This window comes from Barbus barbus (genome assembly GCF_936440315.1).
Source record: "Barbus barbus genome assembly, chromosome: 24".
In the NCBI taxonomy this organism is placed as follows: domain Eukaryota; kingdom Metazoa; phylum Chordata; class Actinopteri; order Cypriniformes; family Cyprinidae; genus Barbus; species Barbus barbus.
The window spans coordinates 19,358,387-19,375,739 of record NC_136752.1 but is presented as its reverse complement, the minus strand read 5'-3'; the positions used below and the strand labels follow the sequence as shown (position 1 = coordinate 19,375,739).

Genomic DNA, 17,353 nt, shown 5'->3' with positions numbered 1-17,353 from the left:
GATCATTTATTATTAAAGTACAAAAATTCTCTTGACAATAGTATCAACACTGCTGCATGCAAATAAACATCCTAATTTGAGAACAAATTAGGAGACAAACTTTTCTTTCTTTTACTTTATAATTATTTGATAAAATAATTTCAAAACCCTCAGGAAACTATATATCCAAAATGGGGAGTCAATAACAAACACAGCTTGAGGTTAAAGAGGAGGCCTATTTTTGCCCTTGTTCACCTCTGATTTAGCAATCACTAGACATGATTAAATTCCCAGTGGGTTAAATAAAGTCATAATTTCATTTGATTTAGAGTGCCTCACTGAAATAAAAGATATTGTGTTGCACTATAAATGAAACCACTGTGAGGCAGACTGCTTTTATCATTCTAACACTTAGTCACATGGCTGGAAGAGTCTAATTTAGTTTTGCTTGTTCAAATTGTCAAAAACTGCTCAGTCATGAACTTGATTCTTGGCTGAATATTTTTTTAATTAAAATTATTTTTATCTTTGCTGTTGTCTTTACTGCCCTTTGCTTCCGAATATCAGTACGACATGGAAATTTGGCTCCAAATGCAGAGCTGTTTTTACAGACATAGATAGATAGATAGATAGATAGATAGATAGATAGATAGATAGATAGATAGATAGATAGATAGATAGATAGATAGAGCACAATTATTGGTTGATCTTTTTTATTAAATGTGTATTTTTATTTTTTATTTGCATTAATTTAAAACAATTAGTAATTTTGCACCTAAATGTGTGTTAATTTTTCTTAGACTGCACTGACGCTTTCTCGCGTCTTCCGCCTGGTGGTGCTGAGCGGCACGCGCGTGAGTGTGAGTCCATCCTCCGGTTGAACTTTTTCCTCCACATTCAGTAATCTGACACCGACACTAACCCCAAAAAGCAGAGGATGGATTCTCAACTTCATTCGCAAAAATAGCTCAGCCAGAGCAAACGAGAAAACACGACCGAGCGGGGGGCGAACATCCGAACGCGCGTGCATCGATCTGTGAAGTGACTTTAGTTGTTGATTAAATGTTGACTAAAAAAGTTTTTATCTAAAGAGGCGGATGGGTGACGACCATTCTGGGCGCTTCCATGTGAGGAGACGATGAAGAATTCCAGCAGCAGTCCCCGTCTAAACAATCACAGCGCGAGTCACAGCACGGATAGGAACAGCAGGAGGAGATTCTGGTTCTCGGCTCTCGGGCTTCGCTTCTCTCTGCGCGATTATGGTTTCTGCATGGCCACACTGCTGCTCTTCAGTCTCGGCTCACTGTTTTACCAGCTGAACGGAGGACCCCCTAAAGTTCTGCTGGAGATCAGGCAGTATCTCGGTAAGATTCCTCTCGCTTTCCCCAGTGTTTGGAGACTTGTACCGACTGCTGTCTCGTCACGGCATCAAAGTGTCCAACATTTGTGTAGCCGAGGCAGATGTTCAATTTAAGGTTTCAGCGCGTTTTCCTGTTTAGGCGTGTTTTGACAGGTTTGCTTTTTTGTGTCCTCACCTTTACGAAAACGTGTCTGAAGTCAGACTGGTTTTGGGTTGTGAGGCTTGTGGGGGATATTACATCCGAAGAGTTCGTTTAAAGAGACAGTTTACCCAAGTCATCTTAGACTCACCCTCACAAACCTGTGTGACCCCAATGGGATGTTTGGCAGATAGTCTCAGTCACCATTCACTTTAATTGCATCTTTTTTTCCCCCAACAAATGAAAATGGATGGGGATTGGGCGACTTTCATTTAAAAAAAAAAAAAAAAGTAATGCAGGTTTGGAACAACATAAGCTTACGTACTTGACAGAATTTTCATTCTTGATGAACAATCCCTTTAATTTATATTAATATAGAATGACGAACTGTTTGTTTTTCTTATTCAGTCTGTATGCACTTGTCTGTTGCCTTTAAACACAAGCAGTAGCTTATATGCCTGCTGATATAAATGAGAGATCATGTTTCCTCTGTCAAAGTAAACCAATCCATATTCATGCTGCATCTATGTTAAACCAGCATCAACTTGTGTGTGTTATTTCTGTATTTATGTACAATCTGTATATTTAACACTTGTGCTATTGTTTGCTGAAAGGTAGGCTATTCACAGGTTTTTTTAGTTTAGTTTAGTTTTTTTTGACAAGCTTATAAGCTTTGATTTAGGTTTTGCCAATATACCCTATTTGTACTAGATCAGGGCTAGTTGTCATACAGGCAATAAAATGACAACTTCTTAAATAATTGTTTTGTTCAATTATTGCTGAAATGTTTGTAATAGGCAGTTTAATACCATGTTCCATTGGGACAAAAGTAATAATCAATCTCTGGTGAAAAGTGTGATTATTTCTGCACAAATGTATTTATGTTGAGCTGTCAAAGGAAATGTGCTGAAGGGTTGTGAGAGTAAGAGAGAGATGCAGAGCACATTGGTCATCGTGTACTGTCATAAAGAGCAGTCTGTGTCATTGTGTTGATATGAATGTTATTGAAAATAACATTACCATGGTTAGTCATGCTTTCATTCTGCTAGTGTGTTTGTGAAAGAGGTCAGTGCTGCTCTTAATCATTTTAATGATGTAATGTGGACATGGATCAGCTGTCTATACTTGCCTTCAGTTCATCTATAATGTGTCAGGTCATCTTAACACTATAAAGGCTACTGTATCATATTCGATAGACAAATTTCTTAGGCCTTTTTATCAGAATGATCAAATCTTTGCTGAAAAAAAAACTGTTGTGCATGACCTTGCAACTTGCAACAGTTAAAACTAAAGAGCTATAGCGAAAGACCTATAAACTAAAGAGCTGTAGACGTATTATTGGGATTTATATTGTCAATTGATATTAATATGCATTTAATGTAAGCAGAAAATTGTTCTGACTGTAACTAGTATTTCATATGTCAGACTTTACTGGGTTAAGTTGCCATAGATAGAAAGATGGAAACCAGTTAGTTATTGTCTGAACTGTGAACCAAAAATACATCTTGTGGGAAGTTCAACCAAAACGAACATTGTCGTCATTTACTCCCCCTCATGGCATTTCTGCCTATCATTTCCTTTTTTGTGCCACAGATTAAAAGAAAATCATACATTGTTGTAACAGCAAGAGAGTTAGTAAATGATGGCTACATTTTAATTTTTAAATTTGAACTATTGCTTTAAGCAAATACAGCGATGCATTCTTGAGGTACACTTCAGCTTTTTCCAAGTGGCTGTTAAGTGGGTTCTCAACCACTTTCATCTGTCATCTGCTCAAGCCTCACCCTTTACCATCAACACCTTCACCAGGAGCACCCACGGTTGCCAGTCAGCTCTTAAACTCCCCCAAAACACTGTACATAGATCCAGTCCACAGCAGTAGCTTTGTAATGTTATGGCCACACGTGTATGTAGAGAGATCTGAATTCCTTATTTCAGCATAAACCTCGGTCTACATTCCTGAATCCAGTTAAATGGGGGACAACAGCTGGCTTCCTCACTGCCAGAGCAGAAAATCAAACTGTTGACACATCATGGCATTGCACGTATATACATGGCAAACTTTTTGCAGAGTAGATGTAGCATATTCTGGATGTATTGTGGGAAATGATTGAACAAATGAGCCATGGCCAGCCAGGGATGTGCTGCGCTCATAAAGCCAGGCAAAGGAAAACAGTTATTCTCTGCAGGAGAGTACACAAGGTAATATTTGTTTTGCCCACTGAAACACACTCTCTCTTCAATCTTCAATTTCAATGTGCTTCATTAGCATGAAAAACTCCACAATAGTATTGTCAGAGAATTTGCTGCTGCATAGAATGAGAAATTATAAACAAATAGTTAAACAACAATGCAAACAATCAAGTAATCTTAACAAATAAAAAATCGATAGAGCAAAATATACTCAAATATAATGTAATAATACAATAGTAGGTAAAGACGTAATATTGCTTGGACAAGTCATTAAGAAAGAATGAAGAATAAGACTAATTGTGCCAAAAACAGTGATAATGAGCTTGTGTTTAGTGATGGAGACACAGACTCCAGTCAGACCACTCACTGACCCTCATACTGTGGTGACAGACTCATGCTGGCACAGTCCTTATTAGTGTTCCCCTCATAAGACACAGTTTCATTGTTTAGTACATTATTAAATGTGTGGTGCATCAGTGTATCTAATTTCATGATCAACTTTCCCAGATATCTGTGTATTTTGTCAGAAAGTGCAGTTCTGTCTTGGATTTGGATTGATGGTTTGTCTACATGTCTCTTATGCTCACCCTGGCTGCATTTATTTGTTCAAAATTACAGTAAAAACTGTAATATTATGGAATATTATTACAATAAATTTTTTCACTTCAATATATTTAAAAATATATTTGTTCCTGTAATAAAAGGCTGAATTTTCAGCTTATCAATATTGTTGCTTAATATTTCGAAGGAACAGCACTTATTTGAAATAGAAATCTTTTGTCTTTACTTTCACTTTTGATAAATGTAACGCATCCTTGCTGAACAAAATTTTTTAATTTCTTCAAAAAATTCTGTAATGACCCCAAACTTTTGAACGGTGGTGTAATTGGTTTTTGTTGTGTTTGTAATTTGTTTGACAGTATTGTTCTGGTCCAGAGTGTCAGAATGATGGTGGTTAGTAGGTGTTAGTGAAATATCAGGACATTTTCAGGACTTTAACTCCAGACCAGAGAGAGAGAGGGGACTGGTATGCAGTGTATTAGTGGGGGTGGTAGCAGGAGGATGAGCATCTGTCCTGTTTACTTTAAGAGCAGGTGTTACTTTTGGCTGGGCTGTGATTCGGTGTTTGTACACTAAGCGAACACGCGTTTAAGTCACTCTTTTGGACGGTGCTCAAGTGCAATGCTGTTATGTAGCTCGACTAGTGTTAGGAAGTTCAAGATGGTAATAAGTCTTTCCACTACAGTGGGACACCTTTACCTTTCAACTAGTTTTCACATGTTGTTTATGATCTGTGGTTTTCAGATCAGAAGTTGAAGTTTAGTGTTTGTGCATGTGTTTATACACTACAGTACTGTTTGGGGTAATTTGTTTATTTCTTTTTTTTCCCCCAAGATATGAATACTTTTATTCAGCAAGGATTGGCAAATGTGTCTTGAGCACCAATCACCATATTAGAATGATTTCTGAAGGATAATGTGACACTGAAGACTGCAGTAATAATGACTGCTGAAAATTGAGCGTCAGAAATAAATTTCATTTTAAATTGTATTAAAATAGAAAACCTTTCAAAGGTTGTGAATACTGAAGAATCATTATATTAAAATAAAAAAGTAATTTTAAATTAAATAATAAAATAATATTTCACAATATTACTGTTTGTACTGTCTAGCTGATCAAATAAATACAGCTTTGCAGTGAGCATAAGATACTTTCAAAAAAAAAAAAAACTTACTAAAACCTTTGAACAGTAGTGTAGATTGACTAGAATCAGTGGAATGTTTTGGCAAACTGAAAGAGGGACAATCTTTGCTGTTATGCTCATAAAAGTTGGACGTGAGTTTCATGTTTTTGTGTTGCTGTTTGAGGACTGTTTATGACAGATTGGGCAGTTCTTTGTGACTAATACAGGGTCATAGAAACACTGGGTGTGTTTGTGCTATTAAGCATAATTTGTTATGTTGCCTTGACTTTCAGACCTTCTTGGACTATAAAATCACACACATACACACTAGAATACTACTGCTGAGAGGTTTTTATGATTGAGTAATCCAGCCAATTTACAGAATTATCTAATATGGATTAGAGTGGACTATTAGAAGGCCACAGACACATGCGTAAACACTCTTCAAGAGATGAACTTGATGAGAATGAGATTTATTGCCAGGTATGTTTACACATACGAGGAATTTGTTATAGTGACAGAAGCTCTACAGTGCAACAGAAAGAAAGCGACAGGACACAGATAATAAAAAGAATAATATACAAATATACAAAATAGGCAATGTACAAAAAAAGCATAAACACAATATATAATATAGACAATTATGTATGTACAGGTATGATATGTGCAAATTTGAAATGTAAATATGTATGTGTGATGAATAAATGATGTATAATAGTGTTGTGTGTTCCACGTTATTGTCAAGTGTTCATGAGATGGATTGCCTGAGGGAAGAAACTGTTCCTGTGTCTGGCCGTTCTGGTGCTCAGAGCTCTGTAGCGTCGACCAGATAGCAACAGTTCAAAGAGGGAGTGTGCTGGATGTGAGGGATCCAGAGTGATTTTGCCAGCCCTTTTGCTCACTCTGGATAAGTACAGTTTTTGGAGACTGGGGAGGGTTGTACTAATGATTCGCTCAGCGAGTCTTCTGAGGGTAGTCTGGACTGCTGAGCGAATCATTGGTACAACCCTCCCCAAAAGGGCTGGCAAAATCTTCATTGATTTACTGTAGGTAAGCCATCCTGCTCGTAAAGATCTCCACTTTTGAACAGTTTGAACTAGGGTTGGGCGATATCTACCAAATTGGCATCGGATGATGTCTACAGTGAAACATCGTGATGGACAATGACATCGGGGGTGGGGTTAGGGGTGTGCCCGAAGTGTGAATCCGTATTCAGAAAGGCACGGAAAACTAATAACGCGTTCTACGGAGCCACTGAAGGGACATGGTTAGCTGCTTGATAGCGGTAGCCTGTTACATTACAATAGCCTACATGAAAGTTCACTTACCACATACACAAAGTAAGGAGAGATGACTGATAGGACGATGGCGAATGATTTGCAGATCCAGAGCACCACTGACAAACATCTAGTCTTGTCAAATGTGTGGTAAGTACTGCTGCTTCGTATTATAGAGCGAATCTAGAAAGTGAAAGTAAAATGAGAGCGTGCATTCGAAAGCCGTTTCAATGCCCTGCATATTAATAGCGGCTCCCCAATGTATTTACAGTATAAGTACCCAACGATATAATTGTGAGAGAAAGTATTGAAATAACATCCTGATGTCTGTCAACCATCGGCGATGGACGATAGCATCGTCTATCGGCCCAGCCCTAGTTTGAACTATAGACCCTTTGCACTTATATGACCTTTAAGGTGGGAGAAACTCGAAAGAGATTCATCGAAATGCTTATGTTTGTCAGAGCTAACAATGAGCTAAAATGGTCCTCTATGGCTCTTCTATTTCTAAACTCATGGACCTTTGGGATCTGACTGTATTATGAAAAATAAGACAGATTGAATGCAAATTTCCTAAAATGTGTTCTTTATTGGTTTACAAACATGTCATCTAATATCTTGCATGGCCAAAGGATCCACAGTGTAACCTTTATTCTCAACCTTTATTCAATCGAATGTCTCTCTTTCTGAATGCTCCCACTGTTCAAGAGCATGCCTTGACTCGATTTAATGGACCCATTTAGAGTAAAAAATAAATAAATGAGACAAAGCTATAGGAGCAGAACGTTAAGAGTTTAGCCAGATGCATACGACAGTCACATTGGAACAATTACACACATGCACATGTGAAGACTTCAGCTGCTGTACTATGCACTGACGTAAACTCTGCACACATTGATCTCAAACAGAATCCCCATAGAAACACCTTTGCTTCACAGTCTTTGCGGTTCATAATCACATTCACAAGAAGTGTTAGCAATGTTATATAAAAGTAGACAAATAAACAAGCATGTAATCCTCATTTAGATGTCAGTCTCTGCCGAGCTTCACTTATGTACGTGTGATTTTTGGCAGGTCCAATCTTTGCGTGCTTATACAGTCTGCTTTCTGCGCCCAGCTAAAGAAACGAGGGATTGATTTTAATTTTTATTTCATTTATTCATCTTACTCTCCCCCGGCTGACAGATTTACACGGTGACTCTCTTAAACTCGCAGGCCAACTCCTCCAGAGTGGCGCAGGTGGGAGTTTTTGCAGCAGGAAATGAGTCCGCTGAGCTGTCAGTCATATTTTGCTGGGCATTTAATGTAAACAGTGTAAGTTCATGGTGGGCGTACGGTTGTCCGATTGCCGACTTGTTTATTGAGTATTAAAATCCCACATTACTGAATAGTATCCTATGAGAGTGGAAAAACAGAAAGGGGTTTATAGACTCTGAAAGGACTGGACAGCAGACAGTGTGGATCTATGATTTGACATTTGAACTTTCAGTGAAATATGTGCATAGACAGAGGGAGGCTTGCTTGCTGAAGTGGTTTCCTGAATGTTTGACTTGGACAAATAGCCTTTGTAAGATCAGAGCTCCATCATTTTCTCACTGTTTCATATAGACTGGCTTCTTTCTTTTTCTTTATATAGGCTATTCTTTTATGTTTGAAATGTGTAAATTTAATGATATTCTATATGAAAGCTACATTCATATAGGCTCATTTAGTACATTTGGTTTCGAACAAAGCCAAAAGTGAAGTCAAGTGTTAAGATGTAAGAGTTGTCAAATCACTGACAATATCAACTTAGGTTTATTGGAAAGACGTGCCTCTTCCTATACTTTTGCCAAAAATGTACCTATAATGTATGATTCTCGGTAGTTTCCAGCTGAAATTACCACTAGTGGTGGTAAAACACCAACAACGTGTATTGCTTTTCAAGCAAATTATGATTACATGGGCAAATAATTGATTAATAAATACTTATTTTCATGTGGTTACTTGCAAATTACTGTTGTGACGTCTAAAGAAAACACTTGCACCTTAGTGCATGATTTGTAAGGTAATACATTTTGAGATTTGCGTTACATAACCAGCTCCATATTTAGGCTATGGCTTTTCTGATGTAGTAAACTTGCTTGATAGGTCACCTGGTACAGAATTGCACTTGTGATATAGAATGCTCAGGTACGAGTCAGGTGAACCATTAGACTTGATAAATGAGCTTGTAGAAGCAAGCTAAAATGGCATTGCAAATAAGTTTTTATCAGACGTTTGCTTTTGTTAACACTCTCAGTTAGGTTTAGTGTAGGTGATTTTCAAATTCAATAGAGCAATACCTTTTAGCGCCACTGGGCATTTAATTTCCAAAGTGGTGCGACAAGTACAACAGCCAATTTAATAAAATACTGACAGATTCACTCCCATCTCTTTCAAACTGAATGCACTTTTAGAGCAGATCACTGGACATTTCAAAAGTGCTGTGAAACTTGCAAGAGGGAAAATAATATCATTTTCCAATTTGGATTGAGTCTGAGTTGGACAGCATGGAAATGTAATGCAGATCCTACACGTATCAGCTGAAGTATGTCTTTCCCCCTTTAAAAAACAAAAAAAGCCCCATCTCAGTTAACATAATCTTAGTCTAATACCTTTTCTTATTGAACTAATTTTGTAATTTCACAGTTTGAGAAAGAGGATCAATGTTACAGACCGCAACTGCAAACATAAAGTAGACAATACTTTTTGTTTGCAATTGTGGTTTGGACCATTCATCCTTTTTCCCACACTACAAAATTCCAAAATTAGTTCAATTACAGCACCTAATGATTAATAAAACCCCAAAGTCATTAAAGATTTATTCTCCAAGTCAAATACAGAATTGTTTCAAATGAAAGCAGCTACACCCCAATTTCTCTGTATTGGAATTTTTTTCCTGTTATTATACTCAGCTCTTGACTATTCAATGGCAAAAGTGTCTACATCCACATCAATTCTAGCCATTAGTGATCTTAAGTCAAATTTGGAAAATGTGATGAAATATGTATCACAGTGACTCATTGACGACATTTGAAACAGAAGAAGCAGTGTTGTGATTCTGTACAGCTCTCTTTGGTATGTCTGTTGGAGCTCAGCTCAAGTGCTTCTGTTACCCCTGCCGTTGCTGTGTTGAGTTCGGAGAGGACAGTCACATATTTTGGCAGTGGTCTGTGAGTGAGGATCTTTTGGGTGAGGGGGAGATGCTAGGTGTGGTATTTCACATCTGCATGGACTCCTTCTCTGAGAAGAACATCTCGCAAATCTGTAAAAACACATTTCAAACTGTGATTCTCTCACTCAAACCAGATGTTGAGGAAGTTGCATTAGAGTTAATGATCAGAGATAATAATTAGATTTTAAGGTAGCCAGATCGCCACAGTGTTTTGAACTAAGAAGGCTGTGCCTTTTTCCCAACAGTTTTCCTTTCAAAAGGTTGATGAGGGCACAGCTGGCATCTGCGCAAACGTGTGGGTGGCTCAGTCAGTGGTACTATGGGTGGGGCACATTTACCAGTGCCATTAACACAGCAATTGAAGAGCATTCCTGAAATCTTGCTAACCTAAGATCCTTTTTGTCTTGTGTGTCATTTGTTTCTTGTCAGCCGTTTTCTCTTCAGCTATTTTCTATTTTTCTTTGAGGGACATTTAGATTTTAAATACCAAATTTTATAGTTTGGACTGAGTTGTTGATCTCCTCGATGCAATCCTGAATCTCTTCTGCCACAAGATGGAGAACATTCCACAAGTTATGTCATCCTCAGATCTTTCCAGCTTCATCCTGAGAACATAATCCAAAAACTGCCTTCCAACAAGTGTTTCCATTTGAGCTTGTCTTTATTTGTTAATGCTATTTAAGGGAGCCAGAAAAAGGTGTTTTATGATAGCCATCTTCAGATAGGTCTAATTGCTCAGTAAAATGGTTATGAAGATGAAGTGCTCTGGCAGATCACTATATCTTGTTTGGAAGGGCCATCTGCCCTGTTTTACAGTTTCCAAGCCAGCTCTGTTTTACTAATTTACTGCTTGTGAAAGAACAGAAGTACCCGCTCTAAAATAGTAACCTTAAATATATGCTGGGCAGATAGGGCAGCCATGCCCGACTCTTTGTGTGTAACCGCTCTGCGCTTCTTGGGCAATGTGTACGTGTATGTGTCGGTGTCGTGTGTGCACGCCGCTGAGCTTTCATGTTTTGTGTAGGCCAAGATATGTAAGTGGCAAGTTGGTTGTTTTCAGTTTTTCCACAGTTCCAGCTTATGTATGTTCAAAGTCAATTCAGTCTTTGCTGTCACTTCCTGCATGCCACATGTTCACCTTATTCACTGATTCTCAGTTATTTGGTCTTTTCTGTTCTGATAGGGTCACAGACAGCTAGGTAAGAACAATGCTAAATGCAAATAATGAAGTTTTATTTAATAATACATCATTAGAGAAGAAAACACTTTCCATTTCTTTTACTGTTGATGTCTAAGGTGTCCAAAGAAGTCAGACCTTAGCTCAGCAAGGCTCCATTTATTTGATCAAAAATGCAGTAAAAAGATTACAATTTAAAATAACCATTTAAAATGTAATTTATTCCTGTGATAGCAAAGCTAAATATGCTGATTTGGTGCTCAACAGTTGATAAATATTTTGGTGGAAACTGTGATAAATTTTTTCAGGATTCTTTGATGAAAGTCTGAAAAAGCTTTTTTTTGTGTAACATAAATGTCTTTACTGTTTGCTTTTTTTTTGTGTAACATAAATGTCTTTACTGTTTGATTGATTATTCTGAACTATTTAATGAGTCCCTGCTGGATAATTTCTTTCCATTTCTTAGAAAATAAAAAACCTCATGCTTGTTGGCCTTTAAAGAGTCTACATCAGCTGCATCAGCTGTAAACCTTGGCATCTGTCATTACTTTTAACAACATGTCTGTGAAAGTCCTTGTGTTTCATCAGTGGCTATCTCCGGCAGCTTGCTAGGGACTATACAGTTAACATTGTTCATATGCATGGGTTGGACATCTAGGACAATAGGGAATGGCATGACATTGCAGCTCAAACTACCACTGATCCACCCCCGTGCTTTACTCTGGGCATGCAGCCGTCTGAGCTGTAAGCCTCTTTAGCGCTTCTACACAAAGTAACTCTCCCGGATGTGGGAAAGTGAAGGTGGACTCATCAGAGAACAATACATGTTTCACATTGTCCCAGATTTGTGCTGCTGGCACCACCGAAACCAATATTTGGCATGACCGAAAGTTTGGCTATAACAGCCTGACGATGAACATTGGCCCTGTGTAGGTCCCAATTAAAAATCTTGGTGGAAACTGGAGAGCCAAGGTGCACATTTAATTCTGCAGTGAGTTGGGCAGCTGTGGTTTTATGTTTTTTGGATACAGTCTGGGTTAGTACCTGGGCATCCGTTTCAGACAGCTTCCTCTTGCGTCAACAGTTACTCTTGTTGGATGTGGTTCGTACTTTGTGGTGGTATGCCGACTTTACTCTGGATACCGTGGCTAAGACTTGCTGTCCTGGTCACAGGTGTGCCAGCAAGAAGACACACACACTTTTTTTTAACTCTGATATGTCTCCCATTAAGATTGTCATGTTTAACGTACAACTTTGCTATTACTAATTCAACCTTCAGCTCTGTAGTTTGTCTGAATTTCAGAAATGTTGATTTGCATTAAAATCAAATATGCAATTAACATTTCTGTTATTTAAAATACTTTGGTTTAAAATGATGATCATAGATTTATAGGCGACTCCACTTTCATTCTTGTAAAGATTGTGTGTTCACAGCAGATGCAGATTATTAAACAGCCCAAAATATCATACATTTTATCAAAGATAATCTTGCTTTCTTCACACATTTGCAAGCTCAAGTTGCACAGGCCTGCATGTTTTTTTTTTGCTGTCAGGAAACTGTTTTTATGTGCTTGAAGTGAGTCAGTGTAAATTCCGTGTGAATGCCTTTTACCTTTGAATCCTTTGTGTTCCTCATTCAATAAATCTGAAATCACTGCTCTAGCATGATTTGAAGCATCACTGTTCACCTCATCTTTTCATGTCACTGCACTTAGGTCATGAGCTGTTCACTTTGTAGTCCTAAAACCTTTTCAGTAAGGAATTCCATAAGGAATTATAAAAAAAAATATTCTCTGTGGTTAACATTACTTAAAGCGACCTGCCTTTGTTCTGCAAAACATGTAGGCTATATTGTTCTGCAAAACGAGTCTACGAGTATATGTACTGTATAGTCATACCTCAAACATGAATGTCGAAGCCACCGTGTTGTGTTAAAAATGGAAGTTGCTATCAAGTTACATGAGGGCTACAGTGGTTGTCCGATTCGTCAAGCACATAAACTTGCATACTTGTGGTAGGATCTTCACTTTTAACCACAGACTATATTTTACCCATAAATCAAAATCTGTTTATCTGAAAACCCATTAAAAGTTCTAGAGGGACTCCATGATGAATTAACATCCTAACAAACTGACATTGTGAGTGACTGAACAGCTCTATTAATTTCATCTCGTAGCAGTTACACTAAGCTTTAAGAAACACTTTATCCTAAAATGAACATTCTGTCATTATTTACAATACATAAAATCTGTATGATTTTCTTTATTTTGTTATGAACAATAATAATTTTCTGTCATGTTTCCAAAAATTGTGTTTTGTGTATCAGAAAGTATTTGTAGCGTATAGAATTTTGTGTATGAGGGGGAAAAAAAAGAAAAAGAACCATTACTCTTGGACTCCTGGCATGAATGTACAAGAACACGGATGTGATAAATGAACATAGGAATTAGGCAGATCAGACACTATTAACAAGGAAAAGAATGAAATGCCTAGCGGAAAGGGGTGACAGATATTTCCAGACATAAGGAAATCGTACCATGATGAGAGAATTATTGTTTCTTTGGTGTTTATACATTCTCTTCCAAACACGTGTCTCCTTTTTCCACTGTTTTCTTCTGCTCGATCCAAGTCATACCCTTTACTTTCTCTCTCTGCGGCTTTCTCTACCTTTCATATGATTTTTAATGGCCCGTGTTGATGCTCTGGCGGTGTGCTGTTGGGTTTTGGTTCAGCATTGTGCTACAGTTTAAATGTAAAAGTTATTGTCTATCACCAGACATATATGAGCTGTGACTTCAACATAGTTACGCTCCCCCTCCATAAATAGTTTTGACAACATCTCCATAAAGACTCTTTTACAGGCCTTAATAACTTTGCAATTAAACATTACTCTGTCCTCCCTACCACAGCGGTTAGAGATAAAAGAGGGGTCCCAGATCCCAAACCACCCATGGCCAGTGTCATCGCCAGGACCGCAGGCTGTTTCGCTCTCTGTTTGGACTTATCAGGGATTTTGGTTTTTGTTTTATATTTGGGCTGTAAAAATGCCAAGTAAGATAAGCTCTTGTTTATGACTCCATATCCGACGCTGCGCCAAGTCAAGTAGCAAAGAATGTGGGCCGGTCTGCACTGTTTTTGGCTTTTCAAATATAGCTTTATTTTATTGTTTTCTTCATGCTTATTTGTTTCCCTCTGGAAGCAACAACTTTAGTTTCATCTGGACTTGTAATGTTATATTACTTGCATTGGGTTGGATGCATGCCTAGTGGAGAAATTGTGGTGACTATTGTTAGTAGTTTTTTTTTTGTTGTTTGTTTAATTTTCTTTAATTTTTAATAATCTTCTGTGATACTTTAGTTTAAAGCTTATTATTTTTTGTCATTGCAAATCCAACCATGATCCTTTACAGTAGGACGAACAGATCCATACTAAATATGTGCTATTTTGGTAATAATGTACGTCAGTGTATGTGTATGTGTATGTGTACGGAACATAAGTAACTATTAAAAAGTAGTGCAAATTGTACAACAATAATGGAATTGGAGTTGAATTGTACCCAAAAATTAACTCAGAATGCAGGTACTTTAAAAGGGGTCCTATTATATGCTCTTTTACGAAGTCTTGATTTTGTTTTGGGGGTGTGCTAGAACATGCTCTCATGGTTAGTGGTTCAAAAATCGCAATATTTTTCACATAATTTACATTATTACAGTACCTCTCTCCCCAGCCTGGCACAAACGGCTCGATTAGTTCTGGGTTTGACGAAGGCCCGCCTTCCGAAAAACAAAATGTGTTGTGATTGCTTAGCTGTCCCAGTGCGTTGTGATTGGCGAACAGCTTAGACGGTGTTTCAGTACTGCCTTGCCCCTTGCCAAAACAGCAAGTTCATCAGTATTGACATATCAATTCAGACCCGAGAATATTGAACAAGAGGATCGAGCAGAACCTTTGCACGCACGCACGGATATTGCAAGACATATTAAAGTGGTAACATTATTGTTGTTGTTTTTTTTTGGCTAAATCATGTTTTAGATAAGATGTCAACAACAGCTTAAAAATAACTGCATTGACAGATAAGTGCAACGGTAATATGTATTATGTTTATTGTTCTTTATTTTTTCTTTATTTTTTTTACAACATTATAACATGAATTGCAGTGAAACTGTTATACAGTTGAATTTATTTATACCATAGTCCCACAGATTTTCACTATTTGTGGCGGCATATATATGCAAACTCATTCTCTGCCAGCTGGAGGCGCTGTTGGAGCAGGAGAGATTGAGGTTTCCCCAGTAACGCTGTACACAAAACAGAGCTCTGCTCACAAACGCTGCTTTATCAGACATTACATGCAAGATTAAATGAAAATGACATCCAAAATTTTCTGAAAACAGTTGGTTTCCTTCAGAAATACAGTGATATAACAACACCCGCACCGGGTTTCGATTTTGAAACGTGCAGTGCTCAACCAAGCGTTCTCCCCACCAGCCAACCATTCAAATTTCCGTAGGTGGGATTTACAATTTGTGATATCACAAATACAGGAAAACAACTTTGTAGTCCAAACGAGCGGTTCGTTGTAGTTCTTGAAAAGGGATTTTTTTTTAAACGAAATATCTTCCTTTTGAGTGGACTTTGAGATTTGTAACTTTGTAAATCTTTTTATGCCAAAACATGCACACTACACACTGACTAAAATTCAAAAAGTGAAAAAGCAGAATAGGACCCCTTTAAGATATTCTTTAGCTTTCATTGATTTGGTTGTTTTCTTATGCAGTTGGTCATTGGTTTTATGTGTGGTGGCCAAACCTCAGACAAAGGTATGATTTGGACGGGGAAGAAATTGGATCAAATTAAGGTTTTTAAGTTTTAACTTTCTTTCAGCATTGACTCCATAAGTTCTGGTAACGATCCAGAGGTATGCTGAGTTAAGTGTTAAATGAGAGTAAGACACATTTGACAGTCTGCCAGTATACTCGGGGCCTATATAAACCTGCTCATTAAATTGTAATCCTGCTTTCAGGTCCAGTACAGTCCTGTTGTATGCAAAGGCTGGACTTGAACATCCTCTGTGCTTTGGTCCAAAATGAACTTGGCGTCAGGAAAAAAGTAGCTTTCTGTTCCAAGAAAAAGAGATTTTGGACAGAGGATAACTTCAGCCCAGAAAGGTACAGGAGGCAGGGAGTGGAGAGGCTGTGATCCAATTCGTTCTGACCCTGAGATCTCAGATCTCTGGAGAGATTCTCACCGCTTGGCCTCTTCATCTTGCATTCATCTGACCTGGGTCATGGGAAGTTGGGAGCTTTTAAACAGTTCACTTAAGATACTATGCTGAACTCTCGTTTAGGTGAATAAATGAAACTGTAAAACAGGAATGCTACACTAGAAATACAATAAGAAAATTAAAAGAGGGAGGCTTTATAATTTGTATTATAACAGTTCCAGTCCTTAAGTTTTTGAATTTATGAACTAGCTGGCCATAATTTGTTTGAAAATGTTAAATGGGACAGATTGTGAGTGTGATGTAATTTTTATAGTAATATCAATAAGTTATATAAAATGTATGTGATTTACCTAGTATTGATATTCGTAACAATTTTGCTAATATTCAGTTTTGCTCATGTGGTTTTTAGCATTTTATTCCTTGTAGCAGATGCAGGATTTCCAGAAAGAGCCCTTCTAGAATTCCCCTGATTTACAGAGGAAGTGGTTTTCCTGGCTTACTGATATGTGCTGACAAAATCTGAAAGTGTTGTCTGTTGATCATTTAAACATAATCAAAGTTCCTGAGAAGTTTTCTGTTACTGGTTGTGGATACTTCCTGTTATGACCTACCGTTACTCTTTCCCTGAAATGACAGACATCAGGACAGATGTGTCTCTGCCTGAAGTTCTAGCAGTTGGGAGGCTTTTCCTCTATTTGTATCCAAGTTTCAGATGTTTTATCTGAGAGTGAGATTACGCCAGTCAGATTCACTTCACTTGTGCTTGAATGTTGTCCCATGGAGTCTTTTAGCAGTGGTTTAATATGGGAAAAAAGTTTGGTCTACCATTTGTGTCTAAAGCCCCAAGCACACTGCACGATTTTCGGCTGCCCCAGATGAAAGATTGGCATCATGAAACAATCAGAAATCGCTGCGATTGCTTCACAATGCCAGTCTTTTGTCTGTGACAGCCGAAAATCATGCAGTGTGTTTTAGGGCTTATGAGCAGATGGACAGTGCATTTTTAGCTCAGACTGTGTAAATTTATACAGTAAATGTGTGGACATTAATTTATGTGGTTACATTTTGTGTTTCAGCTTAATATTAAGCAAAATCATATTTGTTTTCGCTATAAAGACTGACTT

The 17,353-nt window shown here is 37.7% G+C and overlaps 1 protein-coding gene across 1 annotated transcript in view; it reads left to right on the top strand.

Annotated features, from left to right (window-relative positions):
- The first annotated feature begins 872 nt into the window (after nucleotides 1-872).
- Nucleotides 873-17,353, top strand: part of usta (uronyl 2-sulfotransferase a) — a 51,123-nt gene continuing 34,642 nt past the window's right edge. Inside the window, exon 1 of the mRNA XM_079375675.1 lies at nucleotides 873-1,343. Within this exon, the coding sequence (XP_079231801.1) occupies nucleotides 1,118-1,343 (226 nt within the window). The 5' untranslated portion in view covers nucleotides 873-1,117. The remainder of the gene's footprint in view (nucleotides 1,344-17,353) is intronic.